This window comes from Buteo buteo, chromosome 24 (assembly GCF_964188355.1).
Source record: "Buteo buteo chromosome 24, bButBut1.hap1.1, whole genome shotgun sequence".
Lineage (NCBI taxonomy): Eukaryota > Metazoa > Chordata > Aves > Accipitriformes > Accipitridae > Buteo > Buteo buteo.
In genome coordinates this window covers 19839436-19860061 of record NC_134194.1, presented here as the reverse complement: position 1 = coordinate 19860061, position 20626 = coordinate 19839436, and the positions used below count along the sequence as shown (strand labels likewise).

Sequence of the window (20626 nt, the reverse complement as noted above, 5' to 3'; positions counted from 1 at the left end):
ATCAGTTTCTCCTTCCTACCAGCTTCTCACTGTAATATGCAACTACAAATTCAGCTAACGGAACTTCCCAATCCTGAGGACTGAGTACAGCTCCCTTGCTCACTAATATCACTAAGAGTCATTTGAAGGTACTCACAGATGAGCTTTGACTCTCAATTCTGAGCAGCAATCAAGCAAGCACCAAGAATTAAAGGCTTCAAGACAAAGGGGTCTCTTTTGCTGTTGTTTGTTGTTGTTAAATTAAGCCAACTCAATTAGCCCCTTACATTACAGCCTTCTTATGTTGATCTTTCTTTGGTCTGTCAACCAGGCTCGTCCAGAACTTCGAACCATTTTCAACTAATATTTCATCACTGTGCAACTTCTGCTACAAACAAGTAATTAATGCTAATGAGTTTTCCGTTTTTTGCAGCAGCAGCCGTCACCATTAATACCAGTTGACTGGGTTTCACCGAAGCATAGAAAAGGCTCATGACTGGAAGAATGATAAATGATTTATGAGCAACATATTTACTAGTGCATATTTTAGAGTAAGCCAGCTCCATAGGCTTTTCTTGCAGGCCTTCTCCAAGAAAGTAAAAAAGAAAATTATAAAAATCAACACTAGTTGTGGGGGAGGAAGCCTGGAATATTTAATCAAGGTCCTTGCATTCTGTTTGTTGCTGTTTACATTTTGCATGTTTGAGACACTTGGCTCTGTCAAGTCAACACTCAGCTCTTCCTCCTACAATGCTGTTTTGTATACATTCAAATACTGAAGAAGTTATTGACATATTTGAGACGTACTTCCATAACATTTACAGGCAGGATGGGAAGTTGACTTTTTAGCATAAACTGAGTTTTAAATGCTCTTCAAAGAAGCAGCCCTTCTGCTTCTCTTCCCAATCTCTACTTGGGACATCCAATTTCCAGATCTGCCCAGTTCATGCTATTCCTCAAGGAAGCCAGCAAGACAAGCTGACAATCTATGCAAGTGGAGAGGCACTGAGTCATTAGAAATAACAGCAAAAGGGAAACAGGAACATTTCTACTTACTCTGAAAAAACACAGATACATAGCTCTTACCTTGCTTACGAACATCTTCCACAGCCGCTACCAGCTCCTCTTTAAGGAACTGGCTCTCTTTTGCAATTTTGTCTCCTTTCTCCAGGAAATTCTCTGTTGCTTGTTCAACTGATGCAGCCAAAACATGGGCTTTTTTAGAACGCCCTCGCTTTTTATTCGAGGGGCCCTTGTTGCTAGTGTTAACCAGTGTTGTTACCTAAAGACAAATATGGAGGGGAAAAAACAAAAAACATGGGGGAAAAAAACAAAAAACATGAAACAAATTAGAAGTTTATCAATTTGACAGCAATGCCATGTGTATTTTTTTCTAGATAGCCTATCACTAATACCTGCACTATTGCCAGCTCCAAAGGTTAAACTCACAAATAAGTGTTTTTCACATCTCGAAACGTTACCATGCTTCTCGATTCCTTAGATGAGCATTATAAATTCAGCTAAACTGCTTAGAGATTTTTCTTATCAGCAGCAGACCTGAAAATTTTAAGAATTGAGTTCTATTTGTATTTTTTATGAACTGCAATATCAGTAACAGGCCAGAGCTATTTAACACCACATAGCTATTTAACACCACATAAAAGAACCCAAGTTGGGATTAACTAGTTTGGGATAGCTCTCCAGGCATAAAAGACCTCAAACAAGGTTGAAGCCATCATCTACAGAAATCTAGCAACACAGTATCTTTTGAGTCCAAAACAGTACTACAGCCAATGGACTAAATGCAGAGCAAAGGACTTCCTAGAGCTGATTATTTCCCCAAAACAACCAAAACTGAACTCTTACAATCTCCTGTGATCAACAAATATTTCCAAGTTTTATGTTTTAGACTGAAACCCTGCTAGGAGCTGGTCACCAGCGGCCAGATGACTGCTAGGTACACAGGATCAGGATCCATGCCCTTCAATCAAACACAGCTAGATGTCACAAAATCCATGAACACTTTTCCATTTGCCTCCCCCCCCCCCTTTTTTGTTAAGTCTAGGAAAAGGCATACAAAGCTACTTCAGAGGGATATTAAGTTACAACACTAAAAAATATTACTACTCTGGAAAGCCCAAGGACTGCTGACATAAAGGTCCTCAGAGCTGGATCCATCTTCTCAGTAGGTTGAATCAGAGAGGGGAACCCATCAGTTGGGAACATCGCTGTTGGTTTATGGGGAGCATTTGTATTGGGTAGTCTAAGTTCATCATGTACTACAAATAAAGAACAAGTTGCAATAATGCAACTTACTGTACTTTCCTCTCTGTATTTTGCCAGTCACATAATGCACAAAATTTGTGATTGCCAGTATGGCCTATTGTGCTACTTAAGGAATAAGTTACAGACACTGAACTCGGACAAAAAGGTCCTATAAACAAGTTTGCTAAATTAGGACAATTTCTCTTAAGGAAAAACTCTATCAGTAAGTAACTCCAGCTAAAAAGCTATGTCGTAGATCACCCAACTGCCCCTCTGAATATCTGGAGGGAACAAATGGCAAGTATGGACAGCAGCTTAGCAATTAAAGGGATGTTAATACTGAAACAGAACTTGACCATTGCAGCTTGTGCTTAGCAGGAGTTGCATTCAGTTCATACTGCCTTTTTAAAAATTTCTTATTTCAGGAAAACAATGCTAAAGAAAATGAGTTAACTGTCTCCAGTGCATCTTCTCTTCTAGACCTCCTAGAAAGCCTCTTCCAAGAATCTTCAAAATGCCCAATACACGTAGCTTACATTTACAAAACTTACTCTAGCTCTCCTATATTCTTCAGCGCATTTCATTGGGCAACATACACCACGCAGAAATAAGCTTTGATTCACAAATCCAGCATAAAGCATAGGCATAAATTAAAAGAAAGCATGCATATCTTGTAAAAAATATACTGAAATAGTAGCAAATGTCATAAAAGCGTACTTCTTGGGTGGAATTCTGTTAAGAGGGGTCAGTAATCTATTTACAACACAAGGCTGTTCTAGACAGGTTGCAAACATCCCCCACCATACATTTCACCATTTACCTGAACTTCCTGCCAAAGGCAACCCTAAACACAGGTAATCTGACAGAAAAAACTTATGAGACCCTGCTTCTGGCAAGCACTAATGGCTTTGTTGCAAGGGACTTTTGTCATTCCTGAATACCAGTTTCTAAATGAGACATAGTCCAGCTTTTAAAGACTCAACAAATAAGCAGCATACCACCCAAAATACAGGTAAGAAACAACACAGCAGCAACGGAACATTACTCACATGCATTTCTGCACTTCTAATTGAAATACTGTGTCTTATCAGGTGCTGAAAAAACAGTCTTTCTAGACTCATGCCCAATAACTGTTACAATCAAACTGAAGAAATTACTTGTACGCTTTTTTCATCTTTAGTTTTGTAGTGTCTTTACTTCTGGAATTTAAGCTTTGGAAGTTACTTAATTGAAATAATACATCAAAACAGGTAATCATCCTTATGAAGGTTTTTTTGCCCCACCCCCCTTTTTTTTTCCTACCTGTGTAACAAGAGGCTCAAGTAGTCTTTCAACTGCCAGTGTTCTTATCTCCAAGCTTTTGGGGTCCCATTTGAAGTTAACATTGCCTGCAGTAACAGCAGTCATTTCTAGAAGAAAAGAGCTATATGAATACTTTTTTTTTTTAATTAGTGCTGTTGGAGTGTATTTTAAAAATAAATTAAAACAGAGGCTATTAAACACACAACATAGCCATTCGGTCTAAGTTAAGGTTATACTGTCTCCAGAAATATCAGTTTTGGTTCAACTGATGACAGTTCAAAAAATTGCTTATGACAACAATATACAGACATTACCTGGATGTTTTGGTTAGAAAATAAAAACAAAACCAAAAACAAACAAACAAAAAGCACACCAAGACCTATCCAAAAGCCACAATATTTTATCAGAGCAATGAGTAAACCAAACATTACCTGTCTTGTCATCAGTGGTCCCCAAGCAATGAAAATGGACCTCACAGGTAATGGGGGCACTTTACCATGAAGCTGGAGGCTAAGTAAATAACCCCTTTCCTATTTCTGCTGCCTCTCCCCAGGGCTGGCTGTCCTGTGCTCCCAGACCAGCTTTGAGACACAGCCCAAGGTCTTGGGGGAGCAAAAGGGAACACCTTGACTTCAACAGCACCAGAAAACCACCAGTTTCCTCAGCTCCACCATGAGTCATTATCCCAAATGCTTTGTTAAACCAGGATCCAGGTTCTAAACTCATTTAATCTACCTGTTCATCCAATTCACCTTTTGGAAGTACAAAGGTAAAATAGTGAATATAAGCCTTATAAAGCCAGAAAATCCAGTTGGTTCATGTTTAACAGCCTATGTATCTACTACGCTTCCCCTTAACGTTTACATAGGAGAGAAAAGCAGATTTGCACGAAAAGATCTGTTAAAAGCTGTCACTGAGCCTTTCCTTCCCGTTAGTTTTATATCAACATCCCAATGCAACAGCAAATATGATTATGGGAAAAGTTTAGTAGAATCACTAAAATAGCTCTGCTTCTGAAACCAGTAGTCTAAAAAAAAAAAAAAACCAAAAAAACAAAAAACCCACACACAAAAAAACCCCACCAAAACCCACCAAACCTACAACAGATTACTAGATTAACACTATGATGCTGTACAGCACAACAAAGGAATAACCAGAACCATAACTTCAGAAAAAAATGAATTTAAAGTATTTACAGGCCCATAAAACCAGTTCATACCACTTTAGACTTAATAGATTCCAGCTCTTGGTTCTTTGGGTTGCCCTCAAAAGTCAAGATTAGACTAAACCCACATTTGTAACCTTGTATTTTTTAAAAAGTCAGGAAGAGAAATACATTTCCAAAGTCTCCTGCCACCCCTCTTCCTAAGCACCTGCTGATGAAGTTGCTTTAAAAGCTTATTAGTTGATATTTTTAAATCTTACTCTGGACAAGGCATTGTCTGCATAGCATCTCAGCAGACAGATTGCTCTGACAGCACCAGATGTCCCCAAGCTGCCACACGAGCACAACATCCCATTATTTTTAAGAAGCAGGAGGCAAGGCAACAATTTTGGTAACCAACAACGTTTACAATACATACCAACAACTAACCGTTTTATGCTGATAGTTAAACATGCAGAAAAGGCACAGACGTGCTGCTTGTTTCCCACTGAAGAATAAAATCTCTCAGGCACTTGAGAAACTCAGCCTGAGAGGGCGTAAAAGAAGTCAGGGCTTAGCATCACCCAGCTTCAGTCAACAGCACCTTCATGGCAGGCTGATCCCAAGACATGACATAGGCTCTCTTGCACCACAGACACAATATAATAGATTAAGTACTCGCTGCACTACTGAAAACACATCTTTACCCTGAAAAGCCTATACTCTGTCATACACTGAAGTACAACTTTGCAAGGTGCACAGCAGGAATATTCACCTAACCTGCATTGAGCTTTCCACTTACGCCCACGCCGCAAGTGCCCACACTGCTGGAGAGAAAGAAAACTTAAAAAGCTGAAAGCTTTAAAAACAAACAAACAAAAAAACCACACCAAAACACAACACACCCCATCCAAAAAACTAAAAAGAGGCTGATGCATGCTAGCATACATATAACATTTCTGACTTTTAAATCAAAAAGCTTGGAAGTGCAGATGAAGGGTCCCAGCTCCCGCAGCAGAAGGCATGCCAGGCTGCAACTCCAGAGACACCTGGTGAGCTGCCACCTCCCTACTGCTGCAGGAGGGTGGAGGATGGCCACCTCCTCTTCCTCAACCTACCTCTGACACTTATCAGAAGGTCCTGTGAACTCACTAACTATCCTTCTCTTCCTATCACCCCCTTTTTTCCTTTTTGCTGGTCCAGCTTTGTGCTGGCTTGCACCATGGCCCAGAGGCGCAGATGCTGGCACAGGGCAAGCTGTGAAAAGCCCTTCACCCCCTGCCCCAGGTACATCCTACCTTCAACAAGGAATTTCACAGTTTTATTCCCTCCTGATTAGCTCAGTGTGAATGCTTCCTACATAAGAAGCCAAGAAAAATATGCTGAAAGCCTTTATGGTTTCTGAAAAACATACCCAGTGCTCTGGAAAGCCCACTAGGTTTCTAGGTAAAAGCTGTTTCTATATATTTAATGCTGTTATGCCTCCTGCAGAAACAAAGTGCAGGATGAGGTAACCACGAGAAGACACATTAATTGTGTTAGTAGGATAATGAAGGTAATTCATCTGAAAACACGTTAGTATGATAGTTCACGAATTGGCCCAAAGTAATGGTCTATAAAACCACTTAGTATGAACGTTATTGAAATTTATCTAAAAAGCATAGCTTGATATCAAATACACCGTTTGGCAGCAATGACTTGGATATCATTTGAATAAATGTATTTACTGCAGTGTACAATTAAATACTTGTGAAGAATACAGGAACAGGCTATAGCTTAAATACATGTGTGAATGGGGTGGGTTTAGGGGATAAAGGGACAACTGCCAGGGCCATGTTAAAGCAGGGCTGCACTCCCACCACGAGAATGCTCTAGTTCTCTGGAACCCGTCTTATTCCTGTGACTGCTCAAGCTCTTGCATCACTGAATTCAAATACAGTAACAGGTAGTAAACCAAGTCAGAGGATATTGTAGCAGAGTGTTTAATTGTTGGCTCTTCCAGAGCGCACAATTCCCACGATGACTGCAATAACTGTAACATTTCATAAAGAAAGAGGGCATCCTCTGGAAGACAGGCCCAACCACAGGCCAGCATAGCACTTGTTCCAGACAGCTAGGATGACCCAGCTGATATGGAAACAGGTTTTCCACAGCACAGATCTACCACGCACAGGACACACAGCAGCACATGCACGCAAAGCAGGAATTTCAAGGACAAAGCAGCACAGACCACACAGCGGAAGAGAGTGAGCAATGCTGAATCTCAAGTGGAATATATAGAAAGACACCACTGCACAAGAAGTTGTGGTTGCCTAGCCTGCAGTTTCATAAGCAGCAGGAAAGCTGCTTAAAAACCAATGTTCATCCTCCCACACCCCTCTAGGAACTCATTCCCGTCTTCACATCACACCCCCTCTGTACTGGCACAGCTTTCCCTACGGCTGAGCGATTAACCAGACGGGGAAGAACTGATTTGGCTGGAGGGAAAGAAATCCATTTTTACAGGGTGGGCTGAGATCCCCATCTGGTTCACCGTGCCACCACAGATACTGCTGCGAATGGAACTGGCAATGGCAAGAGGAGATGGCTATGTCAGCTGGCACCACTGGCAAAGGCATTCAAGTGGAAACAGAGGGCAAAGCTGGATGTCACAGCTGAGTTGAACCAGGTGCCGCTGAAAACAGAGCATCAAGCAGAGCCACTGCAGAGAGCACAAATGCCCTCCCAGCACATCTAATGTTCAGACACATGAAGCCCCAATGTTAATCCATGGTCACAGCCCAGCACTTTAACCATAAACCCTTCAGGTTATTCTACTGGTCATGATGGTGCTCATTATCATAGTAGATGGTTCAAGGTAATGCAATTATATCTTGCTGGGGTTTAGTGCACTTGCAAGGATGCGAGGGTGGGGGAAGAACAGGCGTTTAGAGAAGCCACTTTCAGAGTTCCAGCCAAGCAGGTCTGCAAGCAGAGCCATCCCAGGACAACTTGCCCCTGCTTTCTAGAAGGAATCAAGATCTCATCAACAGCTAAAGCTTAAGAGGTTTCCATTCTGCTTCAAGCACTTCCACACTACTTCAAGCAAATGCTGCAGCAGTCCTACTGCTCCTTTCCCTGCCACAAATCTGCCTCAAACAGGCACCCACACTGGCACACACCTGATGCAGTGAGCCACTTCAGGGAGCTAAAACGGTCTCAGAGTAAGCCAGTAACTGTAAGAATTACCTTGCCAGCTTACTGTCCTGAAGGAGGAGGTGGCACTGCAGAGGGAAGTTGATGGGACTGCAGCAGCACTGGGATGAGCTCTGCACCCCAGGGCACATCCCAGCCCTGCTCAGGAGAGGTGAAGGCACAGACCCGAGCAGAAGGATGTATTAAACTGCTGGGGCTGCATCCACATCCCACGTTAAATGAGCTGGCCTGCCATGAACACACTGAAGGTGATAAACATACAGTGGTGCTCTTTGCAAAAGCCACAACTAAAGGTCGTAGTGTTTTCAAAAACTGGTAATTTTAGGTTTTCAGAATAACTTCAGATACCTACTTCCAGAACACTAGCATGCAAATAATTTCTAGACTTTGGCAACCATAGGAATGCAGCTCTGTGGCTTCTTTGCAGAAGTGTCCTGAAGGCACTCAAGGCTTTCCAAAAAGCCCATGAAGGAGCACTATTTCAACAGTGAGCTCTGCACACCAACAGAATGATGGAAAGGCCTAGGGCTCACGGTCCTGTTTTTCCAGGTTGCACGCCCACATGCACCTGAAGGCAATACTAGCTGTATCTCAGGCACTACTGGGCTAGTACATTCAACCTGCTCTGTACCAGGAGATGCTGCAGCCTCCCAACCTCTAGACCAGAGCAAATCTCTTGGTTACACAGCGGAAAAATCTAACTGCCCATCTCCTGTGCTGCAACTTAAGTCCCACCACCTTGTGCTACCTGAAGAGTTTTTTACATGCCATCTTCTATCAGTCTTCAAATTTTAACTATCCTGACCAGCTGCTTTCTAAAAGCTTTTAACTATACTCACCATTCTCTTTTGTTTTTTTTTTCCTAGGGAAGATGGTATTCAAACAGTGGTCTCACTAGCACAGCAGGGGGGGCTAACCTGGCCTAAGCACAATAGACCACATGCTGAATTCAAGCATTATGCTATCCAAAAAAACTAACAAAAGAGGACAGTACAAGAACATTTTATACCTGGGAGGACATTCTCCATTTTAACACCCTTCCTGCTACCCACCTAGTTGTTCCCCATTTTGTGCAGCTGATTGTGTGCAGGCATGGTAATATGTACTTGATTGCATTATTTTGCAGCTTATTACTTTCTCTCATATTTCCTTAAGTAGTCACAGTCATTTTGAATGATCATCCTGTCCTCCACCATGCTTCCAGACTGTCTTTGGATATTCTGTGCAATGTAATGAGAATAGCCCTTATTCTATCACCCAAGTCATGAGCATGGAATGTGGTGGGATTCACAACACACTGACCCAGCTTCATCTTCCAGTCAGAAAATAAACCAGCTTCCCTGTTCCCAAGGGAATCCTTTTGGTTTTGTCTGGTTTGTTACCTAAATACCTAACCCATCTGATAACCAGCAGGGATCCTTTACCCCTGCTGAAGGTAGAAGACAAGACAGCAGATAAAGATCTGCGGGGAAGCGTATTAACACAAATCTTCTGAACATTTTTTGGTTTCAAAAAGGTTAAGGCACACTTCATATTAAAGCCAGCTCACATGCAGGGGCTTCATCATGCCTCACTGACAGTTCAAAACTGTCTTCCATATAACTAAGAGTATTCAGAAACAAAAAAGTTTCATTCTTTCGCTTCACAGTCTCCAAATGAATTTATCTGCCCCATTCCACAAATAAAGCAATACTCCTCTCAGCAGCTGAATAGCTAGCTAGTCAAGGTTGTTTGGTATACATGGCGCTTTTCAAGGAGGACTTAAGTGGGGTTGATTTAAGCTGGTTTTATTTAACATCAAGTACACACAACTAAAAACAGATAGTCATCCTCTTCTAACATAGCCTTCAACCTTAAATTTCATCTGCTCAGCTACCAAATCTTCTCTTCCACCATAAATGCCATGAAGGTACTACCTCCTTAGAAATCCTTACTATTAGAATTTCATAATCTTAAATATTAATACACAGATGTTGCATAGACTATATTCTTTGATTATCAAAACATTTCTGTCATTTGAGTATATTCAACTTTGCCACACATTTTTTTCCAGACCGTAGTAACCAGCTAAGTAAAAAGACGACATTCAGGTTCAGATAAGCCTATTTCTCACCAGTACCATTCCAGATCCAGCTCTCATAATCTGTTTTCATACGTTTTTCTCTCTGCTGTTCTTGTGGAGAAGGTCTATAGAGAGGCATCTGAAATGCTCATCAAAAAGCCTTACACAGCCAGTAACAACAAATGCTTCTCTACTTCATTTGTTCAGCAAATCTTTAGACCTTGCTACTGAGTTAAGAGATGCAACCTAATCTGGTGTCCATACCAAAAAAAAAAAAAAAAAAAAAAAAAAAAAATCAATGAAGTTTATAACTGTTTCTCTTCTACATGGGTGTTACTTCCTGCCTGTTGCCTTGTTACTGAAGCCAGCAGCGTGCCATAGAGAACCTGTCACCTTTTTTCCCCTCTGGAAGCACAGCCCACTCTATACAATGCACCATCACATGAAAGCAAGCATGGGGCATATCACCAGATTAAAATGCAACACATTGTCCAAAGCAGTATGTGCTATCTCCTAACAGCTTCCCAATTGCTATAGTACTGTGGATTCAAGTAACTTATTTTTATTCCAAAATCAGTAATGCACTCTGTAACTACAGGTTTTCATGCCTTCATTTTAGTCTAGCTATCATTAAGAGGATGGAAGTCACGCTCTGCAAGCAGCTTCATCGTGGTGTTCCTGAGGCCACAGCAGTGATTTCACAACTACAAATAAACCGTTTTTTGGAGATGTCAGTGGTAACAACAGCCTCTTGCCTTCAGTTACGTTAAGTGTTAGGCTCTGATCATTTTATTTTTGCCAGGACTGTTTTGCCTCAAAGGAGTTAGAAAGGAGATGCGTGGCAAGCCAAATCACAGCAAGCACAGGCAATTAGTGACTTATTTATGTCACACAAAGGCTCCAGCTCATGGATGACATCCTAAAAGAATGCAAGGACCAAACTCAAGCTTATACCCATTTAACTGTCCAGATGGATATCCCGCTATGTCCCAACAAGCATCCAATTTATTTCTGCACAGTTTTCAGTTTCCAAAACTCAAGCAGGATTCCAACTACATAAAGAAAACTGATAGGGTATCAAGACACTACTTTAGAAGACACACATGCTTTTTTCTAAAAAAGAGAACCTCCTATATAACTAAGATTAATCTTAACATGCTAGCTGCAAAACTTCATATTTGGGAAAGGGAAAAGACATGTCATGAGCAGCAAGCTATTACTATTAATAATAAACCACTCATTCTGTCTTCACAATAACATTGGTGCATTTTATGCTGAAGACCTGCAATACTAACATCATGAAAGATAACTTCCAAAAATCAGAACAAATAATCACTGGCTTTGTAACTGCTGTACTTTAGCTGTCTGCTCTTTGCATCAGGACTGCAACACTCTGGCCATGCGCAAGGGCAACACACCTGCATTTTAAGCAAACATCATCTTTCACAAACTTACACTAGCAGCAAAGATAACTTCAAACTCCCAAACCCCAGCCCTCTCACAGCCACATTTCTCACATTTAAGCCTACCGCTTAATGGTTAGTGCTTTCAAACATAACAAAGGGACTCAGCCTCGAGAGGGGATATCAGAGCCCAGGTGAGACTTGTACATCTGCTGGACCACTTTGATTCAGCTACTGAGAGCCCTTCCAACCTCACAGTGTCTCTTCCCACCCTTGAGGCAGAAAATTGTGTGAAGCTTCCCTAAAATCGTTAAGAAAGAATGGAAGAACAGCTTATTGCCACTCTCAGAACCACAGTATGCATTTCAGATCCTAGGGATACACAGTCAGTGAAGATATAACAACTAGGCTGCAGCTACAGAGCACAGCTCTTCGAATCCCAAACTACCCTAGCACAGGTTTCAATTACCAACCTTAAGTTAGCAATGAATGCAAGAAGGGGCAACCTTTTAACAAATTAATTTTTGCCACAAGTATTCCTCAAATAAGAAAAAAGTTTGTTATAAATTAGCCTACTTTATCAGTTGGCACAAGAATTTGCCAGTACTGCAAAATTAATTCTTGCTTAGCTTGCAGAAAACCACTGATGGCTGGCAATAAAAGGAAAAGAAAACCTGGGTATTTTTTTTCTGATCTTCTTCAGCACTCAATCTGCAATAAAAAGTGCCGTTTAAGCTAGAGTGTCAGAAATAACCAGAATCTGACCCCACTCAAACCGCATTTTCATTCCTAAATTGATACGTTGTTATGCAATACCCTTCAGTGCTTTTAGCTGGCCACATCCTCTAAATCTAGACCTTGATTAACAATTTTAAAACAGTCAGAAGTGTACAAACACTGGAGTTGTTTCAGCTGACACATTTTAAAAAACGCAAGACTCCTATAATTAGAGGTTTGATGAGACAATTTGCTTAAACATGGAGGAAATGGACAGTCTTGTATTAACAGAGACTAAATACCATATTCTTTCTCAATTGCATGCCCAGCACCTTAGCAACTAAATACTATGTAACAAATACTCTTAGCATTACAAAAGTGAAAAAAGTTTTCCATCGTTTTCTCCGTTTGCAAAAGCTACTAAAAGAAGAGCACCCACTGAAGCAAAGGAGAACATGAATGTAAAGATTCTTCAGAGTAAAATGTTTTCTAAAGTTTCTAGAAAAAGTCATTCAGAATTCCTTTTTCAGTCCTTCACTTTGATTCAGGAAGACTCTGTCAGTCTTATCTAAAAATTACAAAGCAATTCGTTTTTAAAGAAAAAAGAAATAACAAAAGCCACAAGTGATAAGGCCGAGAATTTCACTTTATGCTCAGGACAACCCTCAGCAACATCTCTGAGCTATAAACAATGAATTAGTTTCACGGGAAGAAGAATTGCACCATCACCGCACACCCCCAGACAACTCTCAACTTGCAGCTCCACCAACACACGCTGCGAGTTAAGAAGGGGGAAAAAAAACCACAAACACAAAAACAAACCCCAGGAAGAGCACAAGTGTTGTTCGGATGAGTTAAGCATCTTCTAAATGACTACAATTATCTGGAAGAATACGTTAGGCAGGGTGCTCTAACACATACCATCTCCTCTCCCTGCAAACTGTCAACAAGGCAGCAGACACTGAGAACACAGAGGGCACTGACTGATGAGAACTTTGCAGCTTCTCCAAAAGAGCAAAGCAAGTAGTAATAAAAACACACTGGTGCGATTAATTTTTGGATGCTTACCAGAGTCACCTGCAAAGCCATAACCACTTTCTGTTAAGTGCAAACTCGCTAAGGGTGCACAGCAGTGCATGAGAATCAGAGCTAACAACCTGGACAAGAACCCTTTCGAGTCACTGCTTTAGCATATGGATGACCAATTAAAGCAACTTTTGTTTAAAAAAAATTAAAACGTCACTGACCCACCCACATTTCATAAAAGCAACAGGAAGGAACAGGAAGTTTTGAGAGGAAGGAGTCACTGCTTGGCTGGTCTTGCTGGAAAAAAAAGATTTTAAGCTAGTAACACAGCCATTTACTGAGTGGAAACCAACTTACATCTGATTAAAGGCACATTTTCTTTCTCCACCCCTTCTCCTCACCCCCAAAACAGGAAACAAGACAAAGCTACTGAACAAAAACCAGATGAGCTAAGAAATCCTGTTCAATTGGCTTTGCACCAGCGCTCTGCCTCTGGTTCTGCTGAACACTGCATCTTTCACCAATAACCATTGACTTTTCCCTAGGCCCATGATAATATTCTGTTAAACATAATCAAATTGTCTTAACCAATTCCTGCAAACTAAGTGAAACAGCTTAAAACACCTGATGCTGAAGTACTGATGCATACAGACCAAAAATTAACTTTTTTCTTGAGGTTATAAGCTTTTAACCCTGCACAACTAATTTGCATTATTCTGTTTTGTTACAAATAAACTTTCTAGCTTTTTTTTTTTTTGCTACTGTTTATTGCATCTTACATCATTATTTTTTCTCCCTAACCCCAGCTAGGAGAGGGGGAAAAAAAAACACCCACACAATCCTATTGCACTCGTCACTGTACCAATACAAAATAATAGTATTGTGATTGAGGACTCCACCAGCAGTGGAAGTGCCATGGAGTAACAAATAAGGGCTATATCCACTTTCCTAAAAGCCTTCCCCACATCTCTGCTTTCAGGATGCTTTGTTTAATGTTAGTTACAAAATGCATTTCCAGCTGTAACAGCAGTAGTTTGTAATTAAACACTTCTTCCAAAAAGTGGAAGTGGCAGTAACTACAAAGCCATACTTTGTACAGAAATTTAAACCACTCCAGAGCTTTTCATACAGCCAAACCAGATCCTTGCTTTTTACTCTCAAAAAATATGTCGTGTCTTCCATTTTACTTGTAGCTTGTATGAAGCTGTTCAGCTCTCAAGAAAGTTTCTACATTTAAAAGAAATTAAGTCATTGAACTGAGCCTATTGAATACAATCAAGGCACAGACAGCCTGCACCTGCAGACAAGCCCGCCAGCATCAGAAGCCGAGCAGCACTCCTGCCAGCACTGGGCACCGGCCACAAGAGCCGCTGGACAAATTTGCAGAACAGAAATCAGCCCAGGCTCAAACTCCTGGCTCAGGAAGCTCCTCTGCTGCAGGAGCTTGGCAGAGCACCTTAGGGAAGCAATGCTACTTGTTTGCCCTTTTGTCATGGTTTTGTTGCTTGGCTTGCCTGTTGCTTTCTCTTTTAGGGATGGCTTTATACACTGCCACCACCCAAGAAAAAGGTAGAGGAAGATACAGGGAAGGGAAGCCAAATGATTGTGGCCATCAATAAAAAGACAGGTGGCACGGGTCAATAATTATGACCAGGGAAACAGAGGGGGACACCAGACACCACCCAAGAGCATCCATCACTCCTCAAAGGCATCAAAGGAGCCAGAGGTTACTGCTTAGCAGTGTGACAAGCAGAGGGAAGGGAAACAACCCTTGGAGTTCCTGTCTTATTCCCTCCTCCTGTTCCTGTTAACAGCCACCTTGGCCAAGGCCAGGCAAAGGGCTTGTAATTTAGGGCCTCAGACAAGGGCTAGACTAATAAAAAGTTGACGGGACCAGTACAACCAAAACCTTATGACGAGGGTCATGGGAGACAGGACACTAGGCTGAACTGACCTCTCAGCTACAGCAATCAGATCACATCAAGTCCCCTGCACATGACTTCCAGTTTATAGTTCAACTTCTCATCCTTAAATGAATAAATAATTTAATTTTTAAGATGCTTAGACTCTGAAACACCTGGACATCAGGTACTGACTGAAATGAACTTTATGGTAAATTGTATGTGAAGTTCATACGAGACTTGTCACTTGCATACATGTCCACAGTCCATCATGAATTATCCAAGATCAGTGAGCACTCTTCAACATCAAGCAATGAGACTCACTAGGTCTTTAAGTCATGCTAAAGGAAATTAGTTTTACAAGTATACATTACAAGGACATACTTGCAAGAAAGTGGGTAAAGAACAAGCAGCTTGTACTTCTTGATTAGTTGCGTTTACACAGAGAAACACCCACTTGTACCTTCTTCCTTCTCAGCATACCACCAGTTCTGTCCTCTGCTGTTCAACAACACTGTTTCTGAATTTGTTATTCTAGTCAATTAAAAAAAAAACATTTACCCATCTATGGCTTCAGCTGAAGATCTCAAGAGCACTTTACAAAGATGAATACTGACCTGCTTGGTGTTATGCAGGTTAAACACCGTTTTATAGGCATACAGCTCACCCTTGTTTACATGAAAAATTAAACTGACCCTTTTAGCTATGTACAGCTACATTGCTAGCACAGCCCTTGTGCAGACCGTTTATTTAAGTGGATCTTCTGTGCTGAGTTTGCATCATCCAGAAAAAGATACAGGAAGAAGAATGTCCCCCTTAGAGCCTTAGATCTGCATAGATCCTAAAGGCACCTATAAGAGTACCCAGAATAAAACAGTGAATGAAAATGCTCTGAACCCTTTTGGGAGCGCAAAAGGCAGTGGAAGGGGGAAAAAACCACACATGCCATCAAGGCCACAAGCTCCTGATAGCATTAATTCTTACTGACTTCTTATTAACTGAAAAGAAGCAAATTTAATATTTACCTAAATGCCCTCTTGATCTTGTGCTAAACAACAGCAAGGACAGAAGTGTCTGGCCTACGGTCTCTCCTCATTTCCTTCAGTTAATCTCCAGGAAAAGAAAAATCAAAAAGTCTTTTTCTCCTGATTCTTCACCAGCTATCCACAAGCTTACTAGTTTCAGTCTCTTTCTTAAAAGAGTAACACTTGAAGGCTACTCCAGAACAAGGTGCACTAGTGGGCTTACAGCGTCTTCTACCCTAACTTCCACTAACATCTCATTCGCTCCCCGACATCAGCTCCACGCAGAAATTCTTCATTAGCATATACAGTCATACGCAGATCTGTTCCATAATAGGGCACAGACAGCTTAGAAAACCAAGCATTGCTTGGGAAAAATGCACACCACAAGTTTTCTGTATCTCCTATTACCGCCAGTGAAATCCTACCTGCCACACTGCTGCTAGTTCCCTAGATTATTTGCTCTCAATCCCCCGACTGCCTTGGAAACACTATGGGAGTTTAACACACTCTTAGGTTGTAACATACATCGACACTCCTACCTCAGTGTATTAAAACAGATCTACTGAGAACTGGCATCCAGCTTGGTTCCATGTTCTCAGTACTGTTGCACTCTCTACCTTGGTAACTGTTACCCCTTTAGCTATAGCTGGCCTCACATTTGCTTCTTCCATCCATAGATGCCCGACCTTAAAGCCTTTCAAAATAAATTCTCAGGAGTCTAAATGATTAATCAAGTAGTTGTCTTCTAAGTTAGAAAAATTATAACAGAACGGAATGTCAATAGATTGGTGGAGATTTTCCCTTTGCAAACTGTGTCAGTTTAGATCTGCGTATTTAATAATTTCTATCACTTTATAAAGAACAGGGAAAAAAGGTTACTCCTGTCTTGATTCCACCAGAGGTATTTATAAACACATGTCAAAAGACTAGCAGATGTTTTCCATAGTACATTTGGGATTAACAAACAAAAATACGTAATTGTGTTTAGAGAAAAGGTAGCTCGCTCTTTAAATAGAAGAAAAAGAGCCAAGGAGGAATTATGAATCATATTTATACCTAAATAGTCTATACTAATTCACTGCACACCAGAAACCAGAGTTAACACCCATTCTCACCCTGACTGGAAGATAACAAGTCTCAGTCATTCAAGGAGAAAGATCCCACTTACAGTTGCAGTGACTGCATGCCTCCCGCCATTCCTTTACCTCAGTAAATCTATTTGCACCCAGTTCTGCTTTGCGGCACAGCAGGTCACTCTCAACACCCGTCTTTTCAGCATAGCTCCTCCAGTGAGAGTGCTGGTATACAATTTTGTGGGTAGGCTCTATTTTAAGTCTCATATGCTGGATTAAAAGAATATGGAGTTAAAAGTAGTAATTATCAAACATCTGCACTTTCTCTAGAGCTGCAACTCTGTTTAACCAACATGAGCTATAAACTCGCTGAATTAGAGCTATTCCAGATTAGCTGTAAAACTAAATTAGGGTGAATTCCCAGAGTACCGAAGGATCCAAATCCTCATGGTTATATACATTAAAATTCCACAGCACAAGAATTTAAGTGCTTTCCAGTTAAGGCACAATAGTAGAAAACAACAACAGGCATTCATCACCATGTTGAATGACTGTCTCAACATGGCACTGTCCTAACAAAATAATACTCAGTCCTTTTTCATTCATGTTTCCTTTAGTGTCCAACAAAGCCAAGAGATGCCAGTAAAACTGAAAGCAGCAAGTTCCTTAACAGAATTATCATGGCCACATAGGTACTCACTCGAGACTAGCCTTACGATCCACCTACGACGAGTAGACTGGTTTTGCCGCTAAATATTTTTGTGAGCTTAACTAATTCTCTGCATAAGAAAGGTAATTTAGAAATCAAATAGTAGCAGTAGATATAATTTAAAGGCAGGACTGAAGTCCCAATAAAATGTATTTCCAGTTCAAACATTTCTACTAATGTGGATTCCTCTGCAAGATCAGTTTCTCGATCTTACAGCTGCAGAAAGAAGATATTCATGCTGCTGAAAAAACACAAATTACTTTTCTATTACATCTTTCAGTTAGCTTTATCAGACCAATGGAAACCCTACAAAGAAGCTGCACTTTAATGGCTGCCATTACACATGTCAACACAGAAATGCTGATGCTTCACAGAGCTTGAAAATTTATTGTGAGTTAAATATTTATATCAGTATTTTAAACCACCAGTTTGGGCGCGGGATTTCTAATCTCTGCCCACTGTGCTCCCCCCTGCCACCTTGTGTAAACTTTTAATCTCCGATGCAGAGGCCTATTATTAGAGCTGGCTGAAAAAAACACAAAGACTGAAGGCATGTTGTTTATTATGGAAGAAGTTAGGGCAAAGCCTTTTTAAAACAAAACCTAATAAACCTTTGTCTGTGGCTCCTGAGAAAAGTAAAACAACATTTCCTTGATGTTTTAAAAAAATGTTTCTCAGTAAATAAAAAATTTAGTGACTCAACATAAAATCATGCCCTTTTTAAACAAAAGATTTCAATTCAGCCAGGAGAAACAAATGCTACTAAACACTTAACGTGACCTTAGCACCCTAAGATAGACCAAAGGGTACCTAAAAAATGGCACATATTGTAAAGTAAGCTGGGCTTTCACCTCCATTTAAACACAAACCTACCTACAAACCAACCTGGGAGCTGAAAAAAAACCCCACAGCCTTTAGCTGGGCTTGGAAGTACTCAAAGCCTGGTGTAGCCAGCAGGACTGAGGATGTGCATCAGCAGAACAGTGCAGCTAACAGTCTCTCCCACCTCCCCCGCTTCCCCACTCACAGTGCAGGAAAAAAGCAGGAAACTAGTAACTCAAGCACCAAGAATACCTTTCCCACAACCCCCATCTCAAAAGACAAAAAACAAAGAAAAAAAAAGGGGGGGGGGTAGCAAAGAGCTCCCAGACTAGTTCAGTATAGATAACCCAGACATGCCTTGAGTCATAACTCTGAAAGCTGGAATGAGGACACAGTCATAGAAGCTCATACCCCAGACTGGGCGAGTAAGCGATCGATCACGCTAGCCAGATCACCCCTCGCCTCCTGGGCAGGGCAGGCGGGCCAAGGGCAGACAGGCAGGGAAGCGTGCCTGGTCACATCCAATTCTTGTAAGCGAGCCACACGCTTTCCTGCAAATTTCAGCCCGAAAGACTTCATGTGTGTTGAACTAGCATGAGCAATGAATAAAAGCCAGCTGATACATACTGCCCAGTGATCCCACGACCACAGGCAGCGGGACAAGGGTTATGCATAAACTGGCGGCTGAGAGCCGATACGCTCTCCCTACTTTTTGGCTGTAAAAAGTAGCACGAAACTTCTCGTCAGCGAAGGAGAGGCACTCGCCTTACTGCATACTAGCAGATTAGAGGTGGGTGTCAAGAAAACGTGGCAGGGCCAAGCTAAGGAAGGGAGGGGTGTTCCCAGCGAAGTGAGGTTGTGTGTTGTGTACTGAAACCCAAACACCGACTCGAGGCGAGAGGGAGGATGCTCGCTTCAGCTGCACCGCCAAGAGAAACTCGGGGCGGGGGGGGGGGGGTCGAAAGGAGAAGGAGGAGCCCACCAGGGCCAAGACCAACTCCGTGTGTCTCGCCGGGCGGGCAGCCCTGCCCGGGCCCACCACCGGGGAGCGGCGCCGGGGCGGCCCCGCCGGGCCGTGCCCGACTGCGCGGGGAGGAGCCTCTCCCCACAGCCCCGCTGCCACCGAAACTTCTCCAGAAACCGGGCTCACCCGGCGCTTTTCCGCCGGCAAATAGCTCTCAGCAACCCAAAACACAACCGGCTCTCGCCCCCCTCCGCTCCCCCCCGCCCCAAGCCAGCCTCCAACCCTCCCTCCCTCCCCGCACCGGCCTGGCCCAGCGCGGCCTCCGAGCGCGGCCCGGGCCCAGGCCCACGCCCCACAGGCGGCGGCGGAGCCCGCTCCTCTCCCCCGCGCCGGGCCGCGCTCCACTCCCCCCGCCTCAGCCTCCCGCCACCCTCCCCAGAGACCCGGCGGCCGGCAGGGCCCAGCCCGCCTCACCGCGCAAAAGTTTCCAAGCGAGAAAGAAAAGGAGAAAAAAAAAAAAAAAAAAAGCGGCGGCGCCGCACCCGAAGCCCCCACAACTTTACCGGGGAGCAGGAGAATCGCCTCACGGCCGCCTACTCTCGCTTCACTCCGGCCCTCGGCCGCTTTGTGTCCGTCTCTCTCCCTCTCTCCAGGCCGCTCCCGTCCCGCTGAGGAAATCGGCTCTTCCGGGCGCCTCCCCGCCCCGCTTTCCCCGGCCCGGCCCGGCCGCTCTTCCCGGCACCGCCCGCCGCGCCGCCTCCGCGCCCTTCCCGGCACCGCCCGCCGACAGGTGAGGGCCGGAGGCGGGCGGGAGCCCCGGAGGGGCTCCCGCCCGCCTCCGGCCCTCACCTGTCGGCGGGCGGTGCCGGCTTCAGCCGCTTGCTGAGGGGCTCTATCCCCTCAGGCGACGGGGAAGCCTTCCCCTGAAACCTCCTTCCGGGGCCCGGGTGGTCTTAGGTCGGGTCGGACGTCGTTTTTTTGAGGTAGAATCCAAAGATCGTTGGTCACAACCTGGCTCTGTCTTCCTGAGGTAGTGCAA

The 20626-nt window shown here is 42.9% G+C and overlaps 1 protein-coding gene across 3 annotated transcripts in view; it reads right to left on the bottom strand.

The window, feature by feature from the left end:
- The window catches only part of CTNNA1 (catenin alpha 1), a 127489-nt gene extending 107192 nt beyond the window's left edge, over window positions 1–20297 (bottom strand). Inside the window, exons 1-3 of one of the 3 annotated variants that reach the window (XM_075057121.1) lie at window positions 20151–20297; window positions 3547–3653; window positions 1066–1261 (exon numbers count right to left, since the gene is read on the bottom strand). In XM_075057121.1, the coding sequence (XP_074913222.1) occupies window positions 1066–1261; window positions 3547–3651 (301 nt within the window). In that variant the 5' untranslated portion in view covers window positions 3652–3653; window positions 20151–20297. The remainder of the gene's footprint in view (window positions 1–1065; window positions 1262–3546; window positions 3654–20150) is intronic. The other 2 variants (XM_075057119.1, XM_075057120.1) reach the window with 2 other exon arrangements.
- Between the last annotated feature and the right edge of the window lie 329 nt (window positions 20298–20626).